At 29.2% G+C, this 15,806-nt stretch overlaps 1 protein-coding gene across 1 annotated transcript; it reads left to right on the top strand.

Annotated features, from left to right (window-relative positions):
- The first annotated feature begins 5,678 nt into the window (after positions 1-5,678).
- LOC107449848 (apolipoprotein D) lies at positions 5,679-14,707 on the top strand. The gene is made up of 5 exons (XM_016065510.3): positions 5,679-5,926; positions 8,697-8,821; positions 10,297-10,373; positions 11,059-11,193; positions 14,379-14,707. Exons 1-5 carry the CDS (start codon positions 5,792-5,794, stop codon positions 14,528-14,530), a joined length of 624 nt encoding a protein of 207 aa, XP_015920996.2. The 5' UTR covers positions 5,679-5,791; the 3' UTR covers positions 14,531-14,707.
- The last annotated feature ends 1,099 nt before the right edge of the window (positions 14,708-15,806 follow it).

Consider the following 15,806-nt stretch of genomic DNA (forward strand, 5'->3'; position numbering starts at 1 on the left):
TAACATTATTCCACTGTTTAAAACTTATTCTTTTTGAACGTATTTCTTCTAACATTAAACATTTGATAAAGAAGCATTTCTTATCACTTTGACCCCGATTGTATGCGAATATCGGTATTAAACTCAAGAAAAGGCCTCAGGTTGTTTCTATTACCTGACATTGATATCTCTGATTATATGATATTCAGCGTTCAAGGTCAATGAAAAGGTATCTCCGGGTTACCAGAAGAAGCCCCATTTTTATCTATGCTTTTTTTTCTTTTTTTGATCGAGGTTAGTTGAGATTTCTTTCGTACTTGGAAACATTTTCTGATCTGAATAATAAATAGCTCGCACATCTCCTTGCGCTGTTTGATAGCTTTTGAGAGATTAAATTCTTTCTTAGCTTCTGAATTTTGTAGTATTCATTCCAAATAAGCTTCATATATGAGGATCACGTGACTACATTCCCGTTAACATCTGAAGTATTTCAAATGGCCATGCGCGCATAATTCTGTTTACAATTTTTGAAGAGCTTAATGGAAGAAGGTTTAAACTGACATTTTTGAAAAAAATTGAAATTTCTAGGGAAAGATCTTATTTTTGACTGATTTAACTACATTACATAACATTCATGATTGCATGTATAGAATTCTGTTAACATCTGAAATATTTTAAATGGTCAAGTGCGCTAATCATTTAGTTCATATTATTAGAAGAGCTTAGAAGAAGAAGGTTTTAAGTGACAATTTTGAAAAAACTGAAATTTCTTGAGAAAGATCTTATTTTAGTCTTGTTTAAATTACATTACATTTATTTATTTTGTCAAAGTTTAGAGATCTTTGCTGATAAATCTAGCAAATGACAGTCTTTGAGTAGTTTTGGGGTGGAAGAAAGTTCCAAGTGCATTTAGCGCCAACAGTCAAAAATTAATTTATAAAACCTATCTTTCTTGCATTGAATTATAAGGTTTAAAGTGTGACCGCTTAAGCTCGAACTGCTTGAATGATTGTTAGAGGATTGTAGACTTAACCACTGGAAAGTTAGTGAAATCAAATGAAATGGCAAACAGTTAAAAAACAAGGGATGATCTTTATTTCCAATTACCAATGGATAAAACTAAAAATTAAATGTACGTTAATGTACTAAAATGTATTTTCAAACCTTTATGTGCTAATCTCTGTATTTATTGAAAGGAGCAATAAAATCAAATCGCTCTATAAACAAGAAAATGAAAACGGACTCACACTTGCTTGAAAAGTGCCCCCAAGTGATTCTTTTAAGATAAATATAGCCTATGTCTACTTTTTAAAGGTTAATAAAGCTATATTATTCCGGTGAGACTGAATTTTCACTTTAGTCAATGACGTTTAACCGAACTGTTTATTTAATATATTTTACTACCAGGTCAACTTCACACATTTTGTTAATGAATTTATATCTTGGATTATTATACTTGCTCTTTCATTTCGTTAATGTTACAGGTAGTTTAATGCTCTTTACTTCTAATTTTAAAAGTTTATTATAAGTGTGTAATGCTATGGTAACCATAACTGTGTGTAACTCTTCATATAGCGAGTGAAAAAATGGAAAGACATGAAGCGAATCAATGAATGGGCATATCAGTGAATCAGAAAAGACATTATTTAGATGTTATGAATTATTGAAATGTATCCTTTTATAAATCAATTCCGAAATTAGATAATTTCAAAGTCTGCGAATGTCAAAATCAGCTAATGGACAAATCATGTTTTGGATAAATTAATTTTTCTAAACCTACCTGTGGAATAGCACTCGACGAAAGCGATCTCTGGATATTTATTAATAAGATATTTAAAAGGAAAAAAAAATGTAAAATAAAATAGAACTTCTTTCGTGTTAAAAAGATTTAGAGAATAGGCTGATTTCTGTATATGTTACCTAACTTCATATTACAGTACAGAACCGTTATCCGGAAATCAGAAAACCGGAAAACCAAAAAACCGGAACAAAATTCAATAAATTTTCCAGCCATTTTTAAAATTTTTTTTTTCCCTCATAAGATTTTAGGATTTTCTTTCCTTTTTGAAAGATGTGTACCTTACCATCATTTTGGAAATAATCATTAGTGTATTACTTCATCGTTTTTTCTTCTTTTTAAGATTATTTCCAAAATTTTTTTTTTTTTAGTTGGGCATAACAATAAAAAAAAGGTTTTTTGTAGCGATTCAGAAAACCGGAAAAATCAGTTATCCGGAATAGCGATGGCCTCGATCGTTCCGGATAATCGGTTCCCTACTGTATATCGCCATGCTTTACGTAAATATGACCAAATTATTTTAAATCGGGTGCGTTATTTAGGTTCTTAACCAAGCAATATAAACCTTCACTTACCATGTTTATTTCGTCTAACACCAAGGAAGTACTCTAGATTGTTATATAATTAAAGAAGAAATTCTTTTCATTCGAAAAATTTTGAAAACAACATTTTAATTTTTTCCCGAGTAACTTAGCTTAAAAGATATGAAGAATACAAAATAAAACGTAGCAAAAATCAAGAGTACAATGTATAGAATAAAGTAATACTTGTAACAATATTCAGTGTGTTAAAAGCTTTAAATGCTACAGTTTTAATTTTTTCTTTCATCTGAGAAAAAGAATAAAATAAAAATGAAAATGTTAAACTTTTTTTTTTTGCTTTTTGAGACACATCATCGAGATTTATTAACACAAAACAATAGGTTGAAATGTAGTACACAGTTGTTCCCTACAAATCAGTGCCAGTGCAACTAACCTTTTTTTCTCTAAAACATCACAGCTAACACTGGAAAAGCTGACTTTTTTTTCCATACCTAGAATGACAGCTGGCACAAAAATGTACCATTGTAGAGTTTACGAAAAATTGGCGGAATTATACAAACATGCATTCATGAAATTCTTGAAGTAAATAAACAGTAGTTAAAGTAATATAGAAATGCTAAGGATTTAAAACTTATGAGAATGAACTTGGAGAAGTATTGCTTAAGGTAAAAAATATTTTGTGAGACTGTACTGGCCTGCAACAGGCTGTAGCGCAGTAGTAGAAGAAAATGAAATAAAGAAATGTTATACATATTCATTATTAAAAAATCAAACTTTTGGGGTCAATATGACATATTAAGAGGGAAAACTCACATAAAAAAGTGATTTTTTTTGTAATGATCTCGAAAGTTTAGTTTAGTTTAGTGTAGCATTTACTCGTTCAGACTTTCTTTTTCTCTGTTTCGTGAAGACATTTTCTTATATTCAGAATTTCTAGTTTTTGTACTCTTGTTTTCGTGAAAATTGATGCTCAACAGATTACTTCTATAGAGAGAAGGTGCTCTCATCACCTGTGCGTAAGAGGTTGACGCTCAAATTTTGAATGAATTTTTTTTTCTGACAGAGGAAAATGCATTTATGTTCCCGATCGCAACTTATTAATGCGTAATTAGAGTATAATATTGCTTATTAATGCTATTAGCGCGTAAATTTCTAATGAAAAAATATTTCTTTAGGCATTGGAGAACTTATTTATGTTCAAGACGAAATAAACGATGCTACAAATAGTCTAAATATAGTAGTCTTCACTAAATTGTAAAATTCCTACCGGTTTGATATAAAACTGTACAGGTTATAAGTGAAGAAATGTCTCATTGGTAAAAAGTTGGGCTTTAAAGGTTTGTGGAGAACAGTAACTAAATTAATGATGGAATATCCGTTTTTATAATGCTTTTTTCAATATGAACAAAATATTCCTCCTCGAATAAATGTCGATGCGAGAGAAAAAATTATTCAGTTACATGAAAATGTTTGAAAACTAAATTCGAAAATTTTAGTTTAGACTGTTGAAGTGTTTAATTACGTGTATATTATGCACTAAAATATGGAATTGATGCATTATAACTTAAATTTTTCTTTAATAAAAATATAGATGGGTGAGAAATGAGAGATTTTTTCTTTCTTTTTTTTAAAAATTTTGTCACAACTTATTATTTTTAAGTTTGTTTGCTCTTTAGTATTTTTAATTGTTGGATTTAGGATATGAAATATTTACTGCATAACATTTGTTTTTAAGCAATTTATTAACAAAATCGTTACGCATTTTGTAGAAACATTTAAAAAATTCGAAAAATCGATTTTTAAATTCGACTATAAATTTAGAAATTATACTGTGATTGATTAGATACTGTGTCGTTTTTTTCCTAGACAACATTTATACAAAATTTCAAGCAAATAGAAAAAGCAGATTTTAAGATTAGGAAATTAGAAAAATAAGGTAACAGAAGCGTACTACTCTGCCAACCTATAGGTAAATCATTTTCTCTTTTTTTCTTTTTTAAAATTATTATGATTTCTACACCAATACAGATAGAAAATAAATTCAAACTGATTTAGAGAATTAAAAATCAACCCTTTTTAGTAGTCGTTAATCTGTCTGTAATGTGATTTTTTCATTAAGACAAGAGATTTAACTTTAATTTAATTTAATTGACCGTTACTATCCCTATTAACATATTCTTTTTAGTTCTTCATATAACACACTATATACGAAATCTGTTTCACAGTACGAATTTCGCACAGAAAACTACGATGACAAAAGAACAAGTTTGAAAATAAGACCGCTCTGATGGTGCAACTTTAAACTGATGTAACTAAAATTTCAGTACCATGAAAATGAAAAACACGAAAAAAATCAATTGGACAGATGGTTTTATAGTCCTAAAATTTTAACCGAGCCTGATTTAGCAATATGAAACAGTCAGTTACAGACATAATCAAACATATAGTTAAAATATGAGGGTTAATGGTTAAATCCCCAAGCTCAGTTCAAAAACCATCGTACTTACTCAAGGTTTATGTTAGATGCATCGTGCATGCTAAATATTTTTGTTTGTCTGCTTATCCTCGTATGCATGCATCAATGCTTCACATAAAACAACATGAGCTTAGAATTTTATAGCATGTGGTGTATGGAATGGAATCTAGACAGTTTTCGTAAATGCTCAGCAGAGCTGAGCAGTTTCATCATCTAAAATAGAAAAAAAAAGATTCAGTATTATAAATCAATGATATACAATTGCTACAATTATTAGAATATTGAGTCACATTTATAAATAATTATATATGTTATTTTTATCATTAAAAGTATATTATTTATTGTTTTGGTTGACAAATATGTATTAATTTATCACACAATATGCTCGAAGCACCAGATTTTTCTTTATCTCCAAATTTTTGTACTGAATTATTATTATTTAGAAAAATGAAGCCGCATACTCGGCACATTTGTAGCAGATTTTTTTTTTTCATTTTTTATTTATTTATTTTTTTTGCATTCTGCTCAGTATATCAGTTACAGGCTTAAAACAACTCTTTATAATCACTATATATATAGAAATTAGTCATATAAATATATAAAAAAGCTATAAAAAATATGCATATCTGTAATTATGAAAATGTATAGTATTCTTTTTTTTTCTATGCTATGAAATTTCAAAGCAAATATTATTTTTAATGACTCGTTAATTTTTCTTTTTATATCACAGACAAAAGGCGATTAATCGAATGGTTACATCTCTTACGTTTGTGCTCAGAATTTTAAAAATCACTTAAAAACTATGTGTCAGCATAATGTCCCTGCAAATGGGATGAAAAAACAAACAAAAAAGAGATGTCTAACTTTTCGATTGACCCCTGGAGACTCGAAAAGTCGGTCATCACCACTTCTCAGAGCATTTGTTACTTCCTGGGTATATAAACTAGATATGAATCCGGGATCGGATGGATTTCGTTTGTCTCTTCGACTAATAACATGGGCAGGTGTGAATATTATTCGGTCGTTCTTTTTGCATGGGCTTTCGTTTTCATTGTCAAGGTACAAACTCAGACTCTCTTGCTCGGAGCATGCCCAAATCCTCCTATGCAACAAAATTTTTCAACTCAGGATGTAAGTAAACACATTCGATTATTATATATATTTCCAAAATAAATTGTAGTATGTTTAACGTCATTTTAAATTAATTGCTGTTTGATTGAATACATGTGCTCATTATATCAAAGAAAGTCAGCCACTCGAATTATCAATACGTAACAAAATAAAACGGGAAATGCGGAAAATGTATTTTAGCTATCTGTAGTAAGGTATTTAAAAATACATTATTTTAAATTCCTTTTTTTCAAATCAATGCTCAGAGTTGTGTGTTTCCTTAAATATTAGGAATCACCGCTTTCAATGACATTCATACAAAATTAAACACGGATGGAGGATGCGTGGCCTCTCTCGTTTTTTGGAGCTCTTTAATTCAAGAAATAACTTACTAAAAGTATTAAGTATTCTTGACTAATTCAATGTCTTCCAATGTCTGCCAATTCTTGTCATAATTCAATGCTTATTTAATCATTCATGTGTTAGCCTTATAGGAACGTATAGAACCTCGTACCTAGAATGACAGGAGGGACCAGAGTGTCCCCTTAATTATTTTGGTAGGCACCCTATGAAACCAGGTAGGTTTGGATATGTGGTACCCTTCAGTAAGCATAAGATATCTCAGTTTCATTTAAAAACAAAAGCATTTTAACACATCTATAATTATTATTTATAGAAAAAAGGAAACTCAATTATCTGAGAAACTAATGAATAAGCATCAATGAAAAGTCAGTGTTCCGTTTAATCTAGTATTTTTATTGTAATATTAAATACTTAAAAAAACTTGAAAAATTAGCTAATTAAAAATGAGAAAAATTCGCAATGAAAAGTTCCAAATAATCTCATCATTAACTCACACGATTATAACAGCAAAAAATGTGCTTTGTAATATTGCATTAATATATCAATGCAAATTTTTAAAGTTTTTAATAATTTCTTAAGTTTTTAAATATTAAATCATTTTTATTCTTCTTTTATTTAAAATCTATTTTCCTTTTCATACTTTCAAGGCATTTTTATCTTATATTATGAGCTTTACTAGCTTATGTACTCAATTATAAAAACTTAAAAATCTTAAAATTATGAAATTAATGATGAAATTATAATATATTGTATATATGCATGCATTCTTTATTCTCTTTCTCTCTCTCTTATATATATGAACAAATATTCTGTAAATTTTAACTTTCAGTTAAAAAAAAACTTTAGACCAACTTAAATAAGAATTTTTTGCAGTCATCATGGAAATTTTTTAATAAAAAGATAAATTTTTGATAAATAAAAAATATTCGTCAAGATAACAACGAATACCGCATGTGTTTAATTAGAAAATAAACCACACCATCGGACTGACATTTCGCAAAAAAGCAAATCATAAAAATTTCCAAACAAGATGATTGATAAATTTTTTGCATCATTTAAAAAGCAAGCTACCAGAATGACCATAAATTAGGATCATATAGGACATGAGAAATTAAGGGCTTATATCATTCTTCATTCATTCAATAAGGATTCAATGTGTTTTTCACTTATTGTGTGATAACATCAAGTGTAATAATGGTTTAAATAATTTCTTTGAAACTTTTTCTAAATCAAAAGTCAAAATTTCAGTCGCTATATTGGAAAGAATGGTTCAGTGTGGCGCATACTTATAGATGAAGCTTTCCTCCCAGATTTCATCATTGATAAGAGAAAGATAATTTCTTCTCCAGGCTCGTTAATGAAGGATTTAGCTATAGTAGTAAACTTAACCTGGTGGTGTCCAAGTTGGATTTTCTAGCTGGATAATACCACTCTCCTCCAGAGATTTGTAAATGGTAAACACATAGTATATTTCATGTCATATATAAATATGGCTGGTATATTGGATATATACATCAGTGGCCTTATTTCGGTGGAACATTCTCCAACATTTTTACATAATCGATTTTTTTCGCTGTCTGGATTGTCTACAGATTGTAAAAAGTTATTTATAAATACAATGTCTTAATATACCTGTTTAATTCTAATTGGATTTCTTTGTGTTCTTAAAATAAAGGTGGCTTTAATTTAGCGGGACACACCTTATTTGTCGTTTTTATCTCATAGATCAGTTGATTACTAGAAAACAAGCTAGATATTTTTCACATCTTGGCACAAAAATCGCATAAAAAGTTTTTCAAGCGCTTATGAGATGTTTCAGAAATATGAATGAAATTTTATAACTTTGATTCTAAATCAGCGGACTTTTCTGATCGTTTGGGATCAAATGAAAAAAATCTTTTTTTACAAACATTTATGTAAATATGGTTATAAAAATTAAATAAATTAAAAAGTTTAGTAAATGAAAGTTAATAAATGAACTAAACAAAAACAAATTTTATTTAAAAGAAATGGAATCATACTCATAAAAATCTGATCAAAAAATTGATGATAATACCACGTTTCCAATAGACTAGCCAAAAGTTGTACTTCTTATAACTGTTATTAATTCATTTTGAGTTTCTTACAATAGATTGAAGCAATTTTTCCCTCATTTACCAGAAAATTATCTAACCTGTTTTTTTAAAAAATAAAAGAAATATTTCTTTTTAAAAATATTTTTTCGTCCTAAAGTCAAATTCCTTCTTCAATTTTAGTTGGCTAAAATAAATAAAATTTAAAGGAAGATCGGTTGAATAATTTCAGAGAAAGTTTTTTAAAAAAAACGTTTTTTTAATATTGCAAATTTCAAAACATTTGCATATTTTTTAAATATTTTGCGATATTTTATAATGAGGGGATTATTATAAAGCACATTGTTGTTTGATAGTTTTTTGGAAGATGGTATGAAGTGGAGAGATCATTCGTGATGGCAGAACTCGGTTGGAGATGTATCACTGTTGACTATAAGGAAGAGGGCAACAGGATAAAAGTAGAAACTGCCGGACAAGCCGTGTAAGTATGCAAAATGAATCTTGCAATTTCTTATAAACGCTAGTATAAATTGAATTTTTAATGCAATATTGTGTAATCTTTAATTAACACGTTTAAGTATTTCAATATTTTCATTGCTGTATTTATACAAAAAATACTTAAATAATATTTTCTAAAGGTTGAAATTCAATTCCAAATAATGATGCATTAATTTTTTCACGATTATTTAGATTTTATAATTATGAAATTTCGGCATTTGTTTACATCTTTCGGTATGTATCTATAAAATTCTACAAACTCTATTTTTTCTCTGCATTATAGCTCTATTTTTCTATTTTTAAACTTAGCTTGCTGTATTGCCTTATTTGTATTGCTATTATATATTGCTTTTATTGAACTAGCTATAATTTTCTTCAATATAATTTTACTTTAGGTAGGAAATTAGCGTAATAAATAATAAATTTTTCAAAATTTTTAAGAAATATCCTATTTATTTTACTTTTATGTGTAATATTATTCATGCATCATAAAATAAACTACTTGACTTACTTTTTTTAAACATAGTCACATAAATTTATGCTAAATTCCTTAAATTTTTCAATTTAAATTTCAACCTTGTTGGAAATCGCATAAGAAGTATCACTTCAAAAAGCATACTATTATTGTAGCCAAATATGCTTGATTAATTTTGGTAATAGCAACTATTGTAATAAAAAAGTTATTTACTGCTTTATGAGCTGAGTGGTTAAGGCACTGAATTGTCATTGTGAAAAATTGGGGCTCGATCTAGGGAATATATTATTAAATTGCATAGAAATCGTTGATTGTAGAGATAAAATCAATTACGTAATTGAAATCAGCAACGCTAAAATATCTAAAATCCATTCAAGAGACTCATGCAACAGAAGAAAGGTAAAGAGGGGGGGGGAGGAGTTCAATTTATAATTAAAGTCATTACCCTGTGTAATTCATTGCTATGATGGCTAATAATTTTTTTTATAGAAATGCAAATTATTTTTAAGGTAATGTAAAACGTTTTTTAAGGTTAAGTCAAGTACTAAGCACATGTTTAATAATAAAATTCATGTAGCAAGCTCCTGTTTAAATAAATAAAGAAGTAAAATTGTTTTTAATGGTGTTTTTAAAACAATAATACTTTAGAATTAATTTTACTTTAGAATTAAAAATTCAAAGCAAGAATTTTGCTTTTAGATGTATTTACTTGGTATTATTTAATTATCTTGGTGATTATATGGGCATAATAACTAATTTATGTTTGTCAAAAAGTTTTTATTACTGTTAAAGCTTACTTAAAAACGCATAAAACTTCAAAATTTCTTTTATACATAGTTTTATGCTGAAACCAAATCATGTATAAATAAAAAAGTTTTGAATTCACAAGTGCAAAGAAACTACATGCATGCACTTGTAAGTAAATTAAAGAATATTTTTATGCGTAGATGTGTTCTAAAAGCATATTTTAATTTATTATGTAGTGTTAGAAGAACCATGAATGCACTTGCCACGTTTTCACCGAGTAATCCTGCTAGAATCATTTTGAGAGGAGAAGGCTGTAAGTTTATTTAATTTTTTTACATTGTATACTAATATTTTAAAAGTTATATGTATATTGAAATATTGGAAACTCTCTGTTTTTAAATTCTTAACTGTACTTGATTTTCTGTAAATAATTCTTTCATACACGGGTGAGTATTCAAATTGAAATAAAGACATTCCTATACTCTTTACTTTAAGAATTGCCATTGTTCTTTAATAATACCAGATTTTATTTTTATTCTTTGATAATTTAAGAGTTACCATTATCTTTCAATAATTCCAAATTATTATTCATTAATACTTATTATTAAATAAATAATCCCAAGAAGCTGAAGCGGTTAGATAATACTTAATTAAAAACTTCATTTGATTCAGAAATATTTCCAAATTGCATATTTTTGAAGCAAATGAAGTTTTTAATCAAGTAATAATACTTATTAATATATCAATAATACCAATGTTTTTTTAATTATAAAATATTGATTTTCTACATAAGACGATGTTACGCAATAAATAAAGTTTTCAATACAGTATGAAAAATAAGATTTCAAGGAGTTATGAAAATTAAGTTCTTCATGAAATACGTTAATTTTTTTAATGAAATAAAAAATATAAGGTTTTCAATGAAATGAGCAAATATAAGGTTTTAAATGATGCTAAAAAAATAATTTCTTATATGTATCGTATACGTTGATTTCTAGCTCTGCCAACACAAAGTACAAATTACATTCTGTGGACTGATTATGAAAATGCAGCTGTTGTGTGGTCTTGTAGGAATGTCGAACCTCCCATACCTATATCAGGATTTGACTTTTTAAGAAATCTTTCACATACAGGTGAGTTATTTGTTATTTATAAAAAAATGGAGGCATAATGTGAAATTTTTAGTACCTGATTTTATGAAATTTAACTATTTTGTTAACAACAAAACGCCAGTCTCGGATACTAGTACGTCACATTTTAACGAATAATTTCCTTTGCACATTTTAACTCTGCAAATCTGGTTGGTGAAACATGTTTGGGAAAACTATTACAAAATTTTTACTTAGGAAATTTACTAAGATTTTTCTGAAATTTTTATTTTATTTATAATTTCCAATGCCCACTAGTGTTAACATTTCGTCAATTCAGGCATTTACAGGGCAGATTTGTTGGCCACTCTTTCAGGGGTACCAAATTTGGAGGGCCTACTTTGCTCCCACAGTATTAACAGAAAGTGCAGAGAATGAAAGAACATCCATGCCTTGCCCGGGACTCGAACCCAGAACTTTTCTGATGCAAGAGCAGTTCTCTAACCCCTACACAGGCTGGTCGGCATAACGTTTGTACTAGAATCATGAAATTCGAACAGCTGGTGTAACGGGCAACTTTAGCTCTCAGCTCGAGAAAACGTTAAAATTTTAAAAAGTTTTCCGTTCGGGAGGAAAACGCACGAGCAAAAAACAAACTTTCTCATAGGACTTGGTTGTCACATTATTGCAATTTAAACTGCAAATTTTTTTCTTTACAATTATTTAAAAAATATACGTTGTGACTCATAGCTTACAGTTTTGACTCATAGCTTATAGTTACAGTTTTACGTTGTGACCATTCTATTTAATAAAGAAAAGGATTTTTTCTGATAGTTTGTTGCACGATTTTTTTAACGTAACTTTATCTTTAAATTTTTAATTTTATCTCGTAATGTCACAAATGTACCAGCGAAATCAACCAGTAACCAGTATGTTGGGGTGACATCACGGCTAATTAAAATTGCGAAAGTTATCTGAAATCATGGGTTTATTTTGCTTATAGTGACGCTTTTGAAATGGGTTTCTATAAATTGAAATAAAGTTGAGTCAAAGAAAATTTCAATTAAAAAATCATAACGGGCCAATCATCGGTAAAACTTGAATATCATCTGTATGCTACGACCATAAGCATCTTTCTAGGTTCTGCATTGTTTAATCTTTCGCTGTAATCTTTTTAGACAATATAAAAAATTTTTTGGGTCAATTAAAAACTTGATTTTTAAAAACGTGATTTGCTAAAACCTTATAATTTAAAAAAGCCAAATAATAGTAATGATAATACTGATAAACATAATACCAATTCGATTTTTTTGAGCCTGTACGTTGAAGAGATATTCACCAAGTCTGTGATATAAAAGGAAGAGTTAGTATGTTTCTCTTATACTGTTTGCGCCCAAAAATTTGAACAATTACGAGGTATTTTCAAACATTGTACAAATCGTAGACACTCGTACGTATGACAAAAAATCGTACAAAGAAACTTGTACGTTTTAGGGGGAAATTTTGCAAAGCGATTCTTTTCAGGGAGTAACATTACGCATTGTTGCACATAAAATAATGTTTTTATAAGATAGCATCAGGGATGTTTGCTAGCCTGCAGTTCTTTTTTTGAATTAAAAGCGAGTTTCACTGGAAGTTTATTGCACACTTTTATTATTTACCTTTGATTCATTATGCAAGTAAGCACAAGTGAAATCATCCTGCTCGCGAGATGAAGTCATTGAATTAACGTTTTTAAAAGCTATCAAAATCCACAGGTTTATTTTATTTATAGTTAAATTTTTCAAACCTTTTTTATAAATTTCAATAATGTAAAACCAACATGCATTGAAATTAAAAGTTGTGTTCTAAAACTAATCTGCTAGTAAATTGCTAGAGTAACACCTTGACTCTGTGTTTGTTTCCTTGACTTACTTTTGGTTACGAATGATATTAAATTTAATTATTCTTTCTATTGATGAGTTAAACTTTTAAGAATGTGTTTTTCTAAATCTATTATTGTAAAGGTGAAGGGTGAAATACTAAAAAAAAATTACTATGCATTTTTTAAATTGTCATGGTGTATGCCTTTCATTTTGTGCATGATTATTTAGTGTTAAGTAATGCTGTTTCACTGATTAACCTGGGAAACAATTTTTTTCCTGTCGCATAAGGTTTTTTTTCTCCAACAGATCTTAGATACTATCGTATCATTGATTTCAAATCTTTAATTGGCTTCTGTCACCAAGCTGCAATTATTTCAAATGATATTTTTAGTCTATTTTTTATCGAAATGTGCAATTTAAATGCGTTAAACAAGACAAGGGATCACATAAATATTTTATAACCGCAGTTTAACAATCGACCCATTTTTGAGTTCTCGACTACCAATGCTCAACTCTGTAGCCTTGTAATTTTGAACTCAATCTCGAAGACAAGGGAACTCCTGAATCAAGTATTGAAACAAACTAGTCTTCGTGGATGACTTTTTAAAGGAACTAACCCCATTTGTGTTACATGAGAAGGAAAACCACAGAAACCTCCCACGGTTAACTTGACGACAAGCTAACACTAACCCACGATCCATCTACCACTGAGGATATTTTACGTCTGCACTTTTGCTGGTTTGAGTCGGATGTAGAATTCGTATCAATTAGCCATCGCTGGGATTCCATTCCAGGTCATTCATTAGAAGGCGAGGGCTCTATCTCCTGAGCCATCACGTGTGAAAAACTTCTAAGGGAGTTAGGGCACATCAATAAAATTAAAATTGTACAGAAAACTATGCCCAGAAATGTCATCATTCGACACTAGGAGCGCTTAGCTATTACAAACTGTTTCTTCGAGTGCTTCTGTATAAATCATAATGGGAATCACTCCAAACCTCGTACGACGACATTACCGGATACGGGCATGAGTTCCCATGCGATTTCATTCCTGGTGAAGGGTTCCTATGCCATTTCATTCCTTAACTTCCCTAGAAGTTTTTCGCTCGCTTTCGTGATTCACTGTTATATAAAACGCTTTTAAACTTTTGCATTTCACCAAAAAATAGACTAAAAATGTCTTTTAAAAAAATCTGCCGTTACAGGAGCAAAACTAATTTCAGATACCCTCCCGAGTTAAGCAAGATGAAGTATTTGTATAAATGCAACAAAAATGTGTTCCCCAGTGTTGTTTGTATTTATTTTTAAAGCCGTACGAAGAAGGAATATATTTTGAAACATTCATTGCGTTAATTTGTATTTTAGAGAATTTGTGGATCTTGTCCCGTCAGAGGACCCTCAGCCCTGAAATAAAAGAGCAAATATACAGTGTATTGGACACAAATGCCATTAATAGGAGAAGTCTCAGACCTGTACCTCAGGACAACTGTCAGGCTGCAGCAAATCCAACGGAATAGTGAACGACACTTGAAATGCCTTATAACTTTTTGAAATGTATGATTCCGTGTTCATTAACTTATTATCATAATCACTATGTCTGCTGGCAGATGCTACTAGAATGTAACATTTAAGTTATTTATTTAACGTTTAACATGTTGTCCTTGTACAGAATAAAGATTATTGTTCCTGTAAAATTTTTATTGTCTCTTTATGCCAGTTGTAAGACTACATTTTGCTAGATTTAGAATGAAATACTGCTCTAACTTTTTAGTTTGAAGACCCCTTAACATTCAGAGCACCCAATAATGATCATATTTAATGTATATTTTTATTATCTTGGTTATAAATGAAGTAAAAAGAGTATACACATTACGGGTCGCCTGCTAGTATTTAAGCAATAAAAGGCAAAAATGCCGATCGAAATCTGTTAAATCACTAGTAGGGAACTCGGGTCTGAAAATATCAAATATGTTTGATTGCCAGAAAACACAAAGATGAGTTGGAAGGTGATTATTAAAAACATCAAGATTCATTAGGCAATAAAATGGTTACGTTTTTATCCTGCCTTTCTCATTAGTGATTCTAAAGATTTCTATAGCGTGATTTTCTTATTAATTAACACTTCAATTATGTATACTTTTTTGACTTCATATTAGTCAAAAAACTTAAAAATGTGCATTAAGGGTAGTCGCTATGAGACATCCTGTTTAATTTTTCACCTACAGAATTTTAGTTTATTTGCAGTACCTTTTTAAAGTAATAAACAATTTTGTGTTCGCACTTTATTATTAAGAAACTTTCTTTTGTATTATAAAGTATACAGCTAATTAAAAAAAAATATTTTTTAAAAAATTTTTTATTGACTGCAAAATATAAGAACTCGAGTGTCCCCTACTTTGCAAATCAGAAAAATGAATTAAATATAATTATTCCTCTTTTTAAGCATAGGATACTTTCGGAGACATAAATTAGTATTTAAGCCAGGAAGGAATTGAAAGCATCATCGCAAATGAACGAATCACTACTGGGGATTGCTGTATTAAAATCATAAAAATTCAAATCATGAAAAACAGAGAGAGGTCAAAAGGTTATCAATCTAAACACCTTCAAGTTTCTTAAGGCGTTTAGATTAATTACCTTTAGACTAAAATCAAATTGGTTTATAATCTTGTCTTCACCACGAGCGATTCAATGTCGTTTTCATCATTCCCTACTTAAATTTTAATTTGATTCCTCCTACTCTATTTGTAAATTTATATATATTTTAAATTTCATACCATAGAAGGATTCTAA

The sequence above is a fragment of the Parasteatoda tepidariorum genome, chromosome 2 (assembly GCF_043381705.1).
Source record: "Parasteatoda tepidariorum isolate YZ-2023 chromosome 2, CAS_Ptep_4.0, whole genome shotgun sequence".
NCBI lineage: Eukaryota > Metazoa > Arthropoda > Arachnida > Araneae > Theridiidae > Parasteatoda > Parasteatoda tepidariorum.

What these genes read in the sequence shown, in the direction of transcription:
- LOC107449848 (XM_016065510.3), top strand. Translation starts at nt 5,792, where the DNA reads ATGGGCAGGTGTGAATATTATTCGGTCGTTCTTTTTGCATGGGCTTTC. An exon ending in CATTTTGAGAGGAGAAGGCT is followed by an intron (nt 10,374 to 11,058) that starts GTAAGTTTATTT and finishes GTTGATTTCTAG; the next exon opens with CTCTGCCAACACAAAGTACA. An exon ending in AAGAAATCTTTCACATACAG is followed by an intron (nt 11,194 to 14,378) that starts GTGAGTTATTTG and finishes TTTGTATTTTAG; the next exon opens with AGAATTTGTGGATCTTGTCC.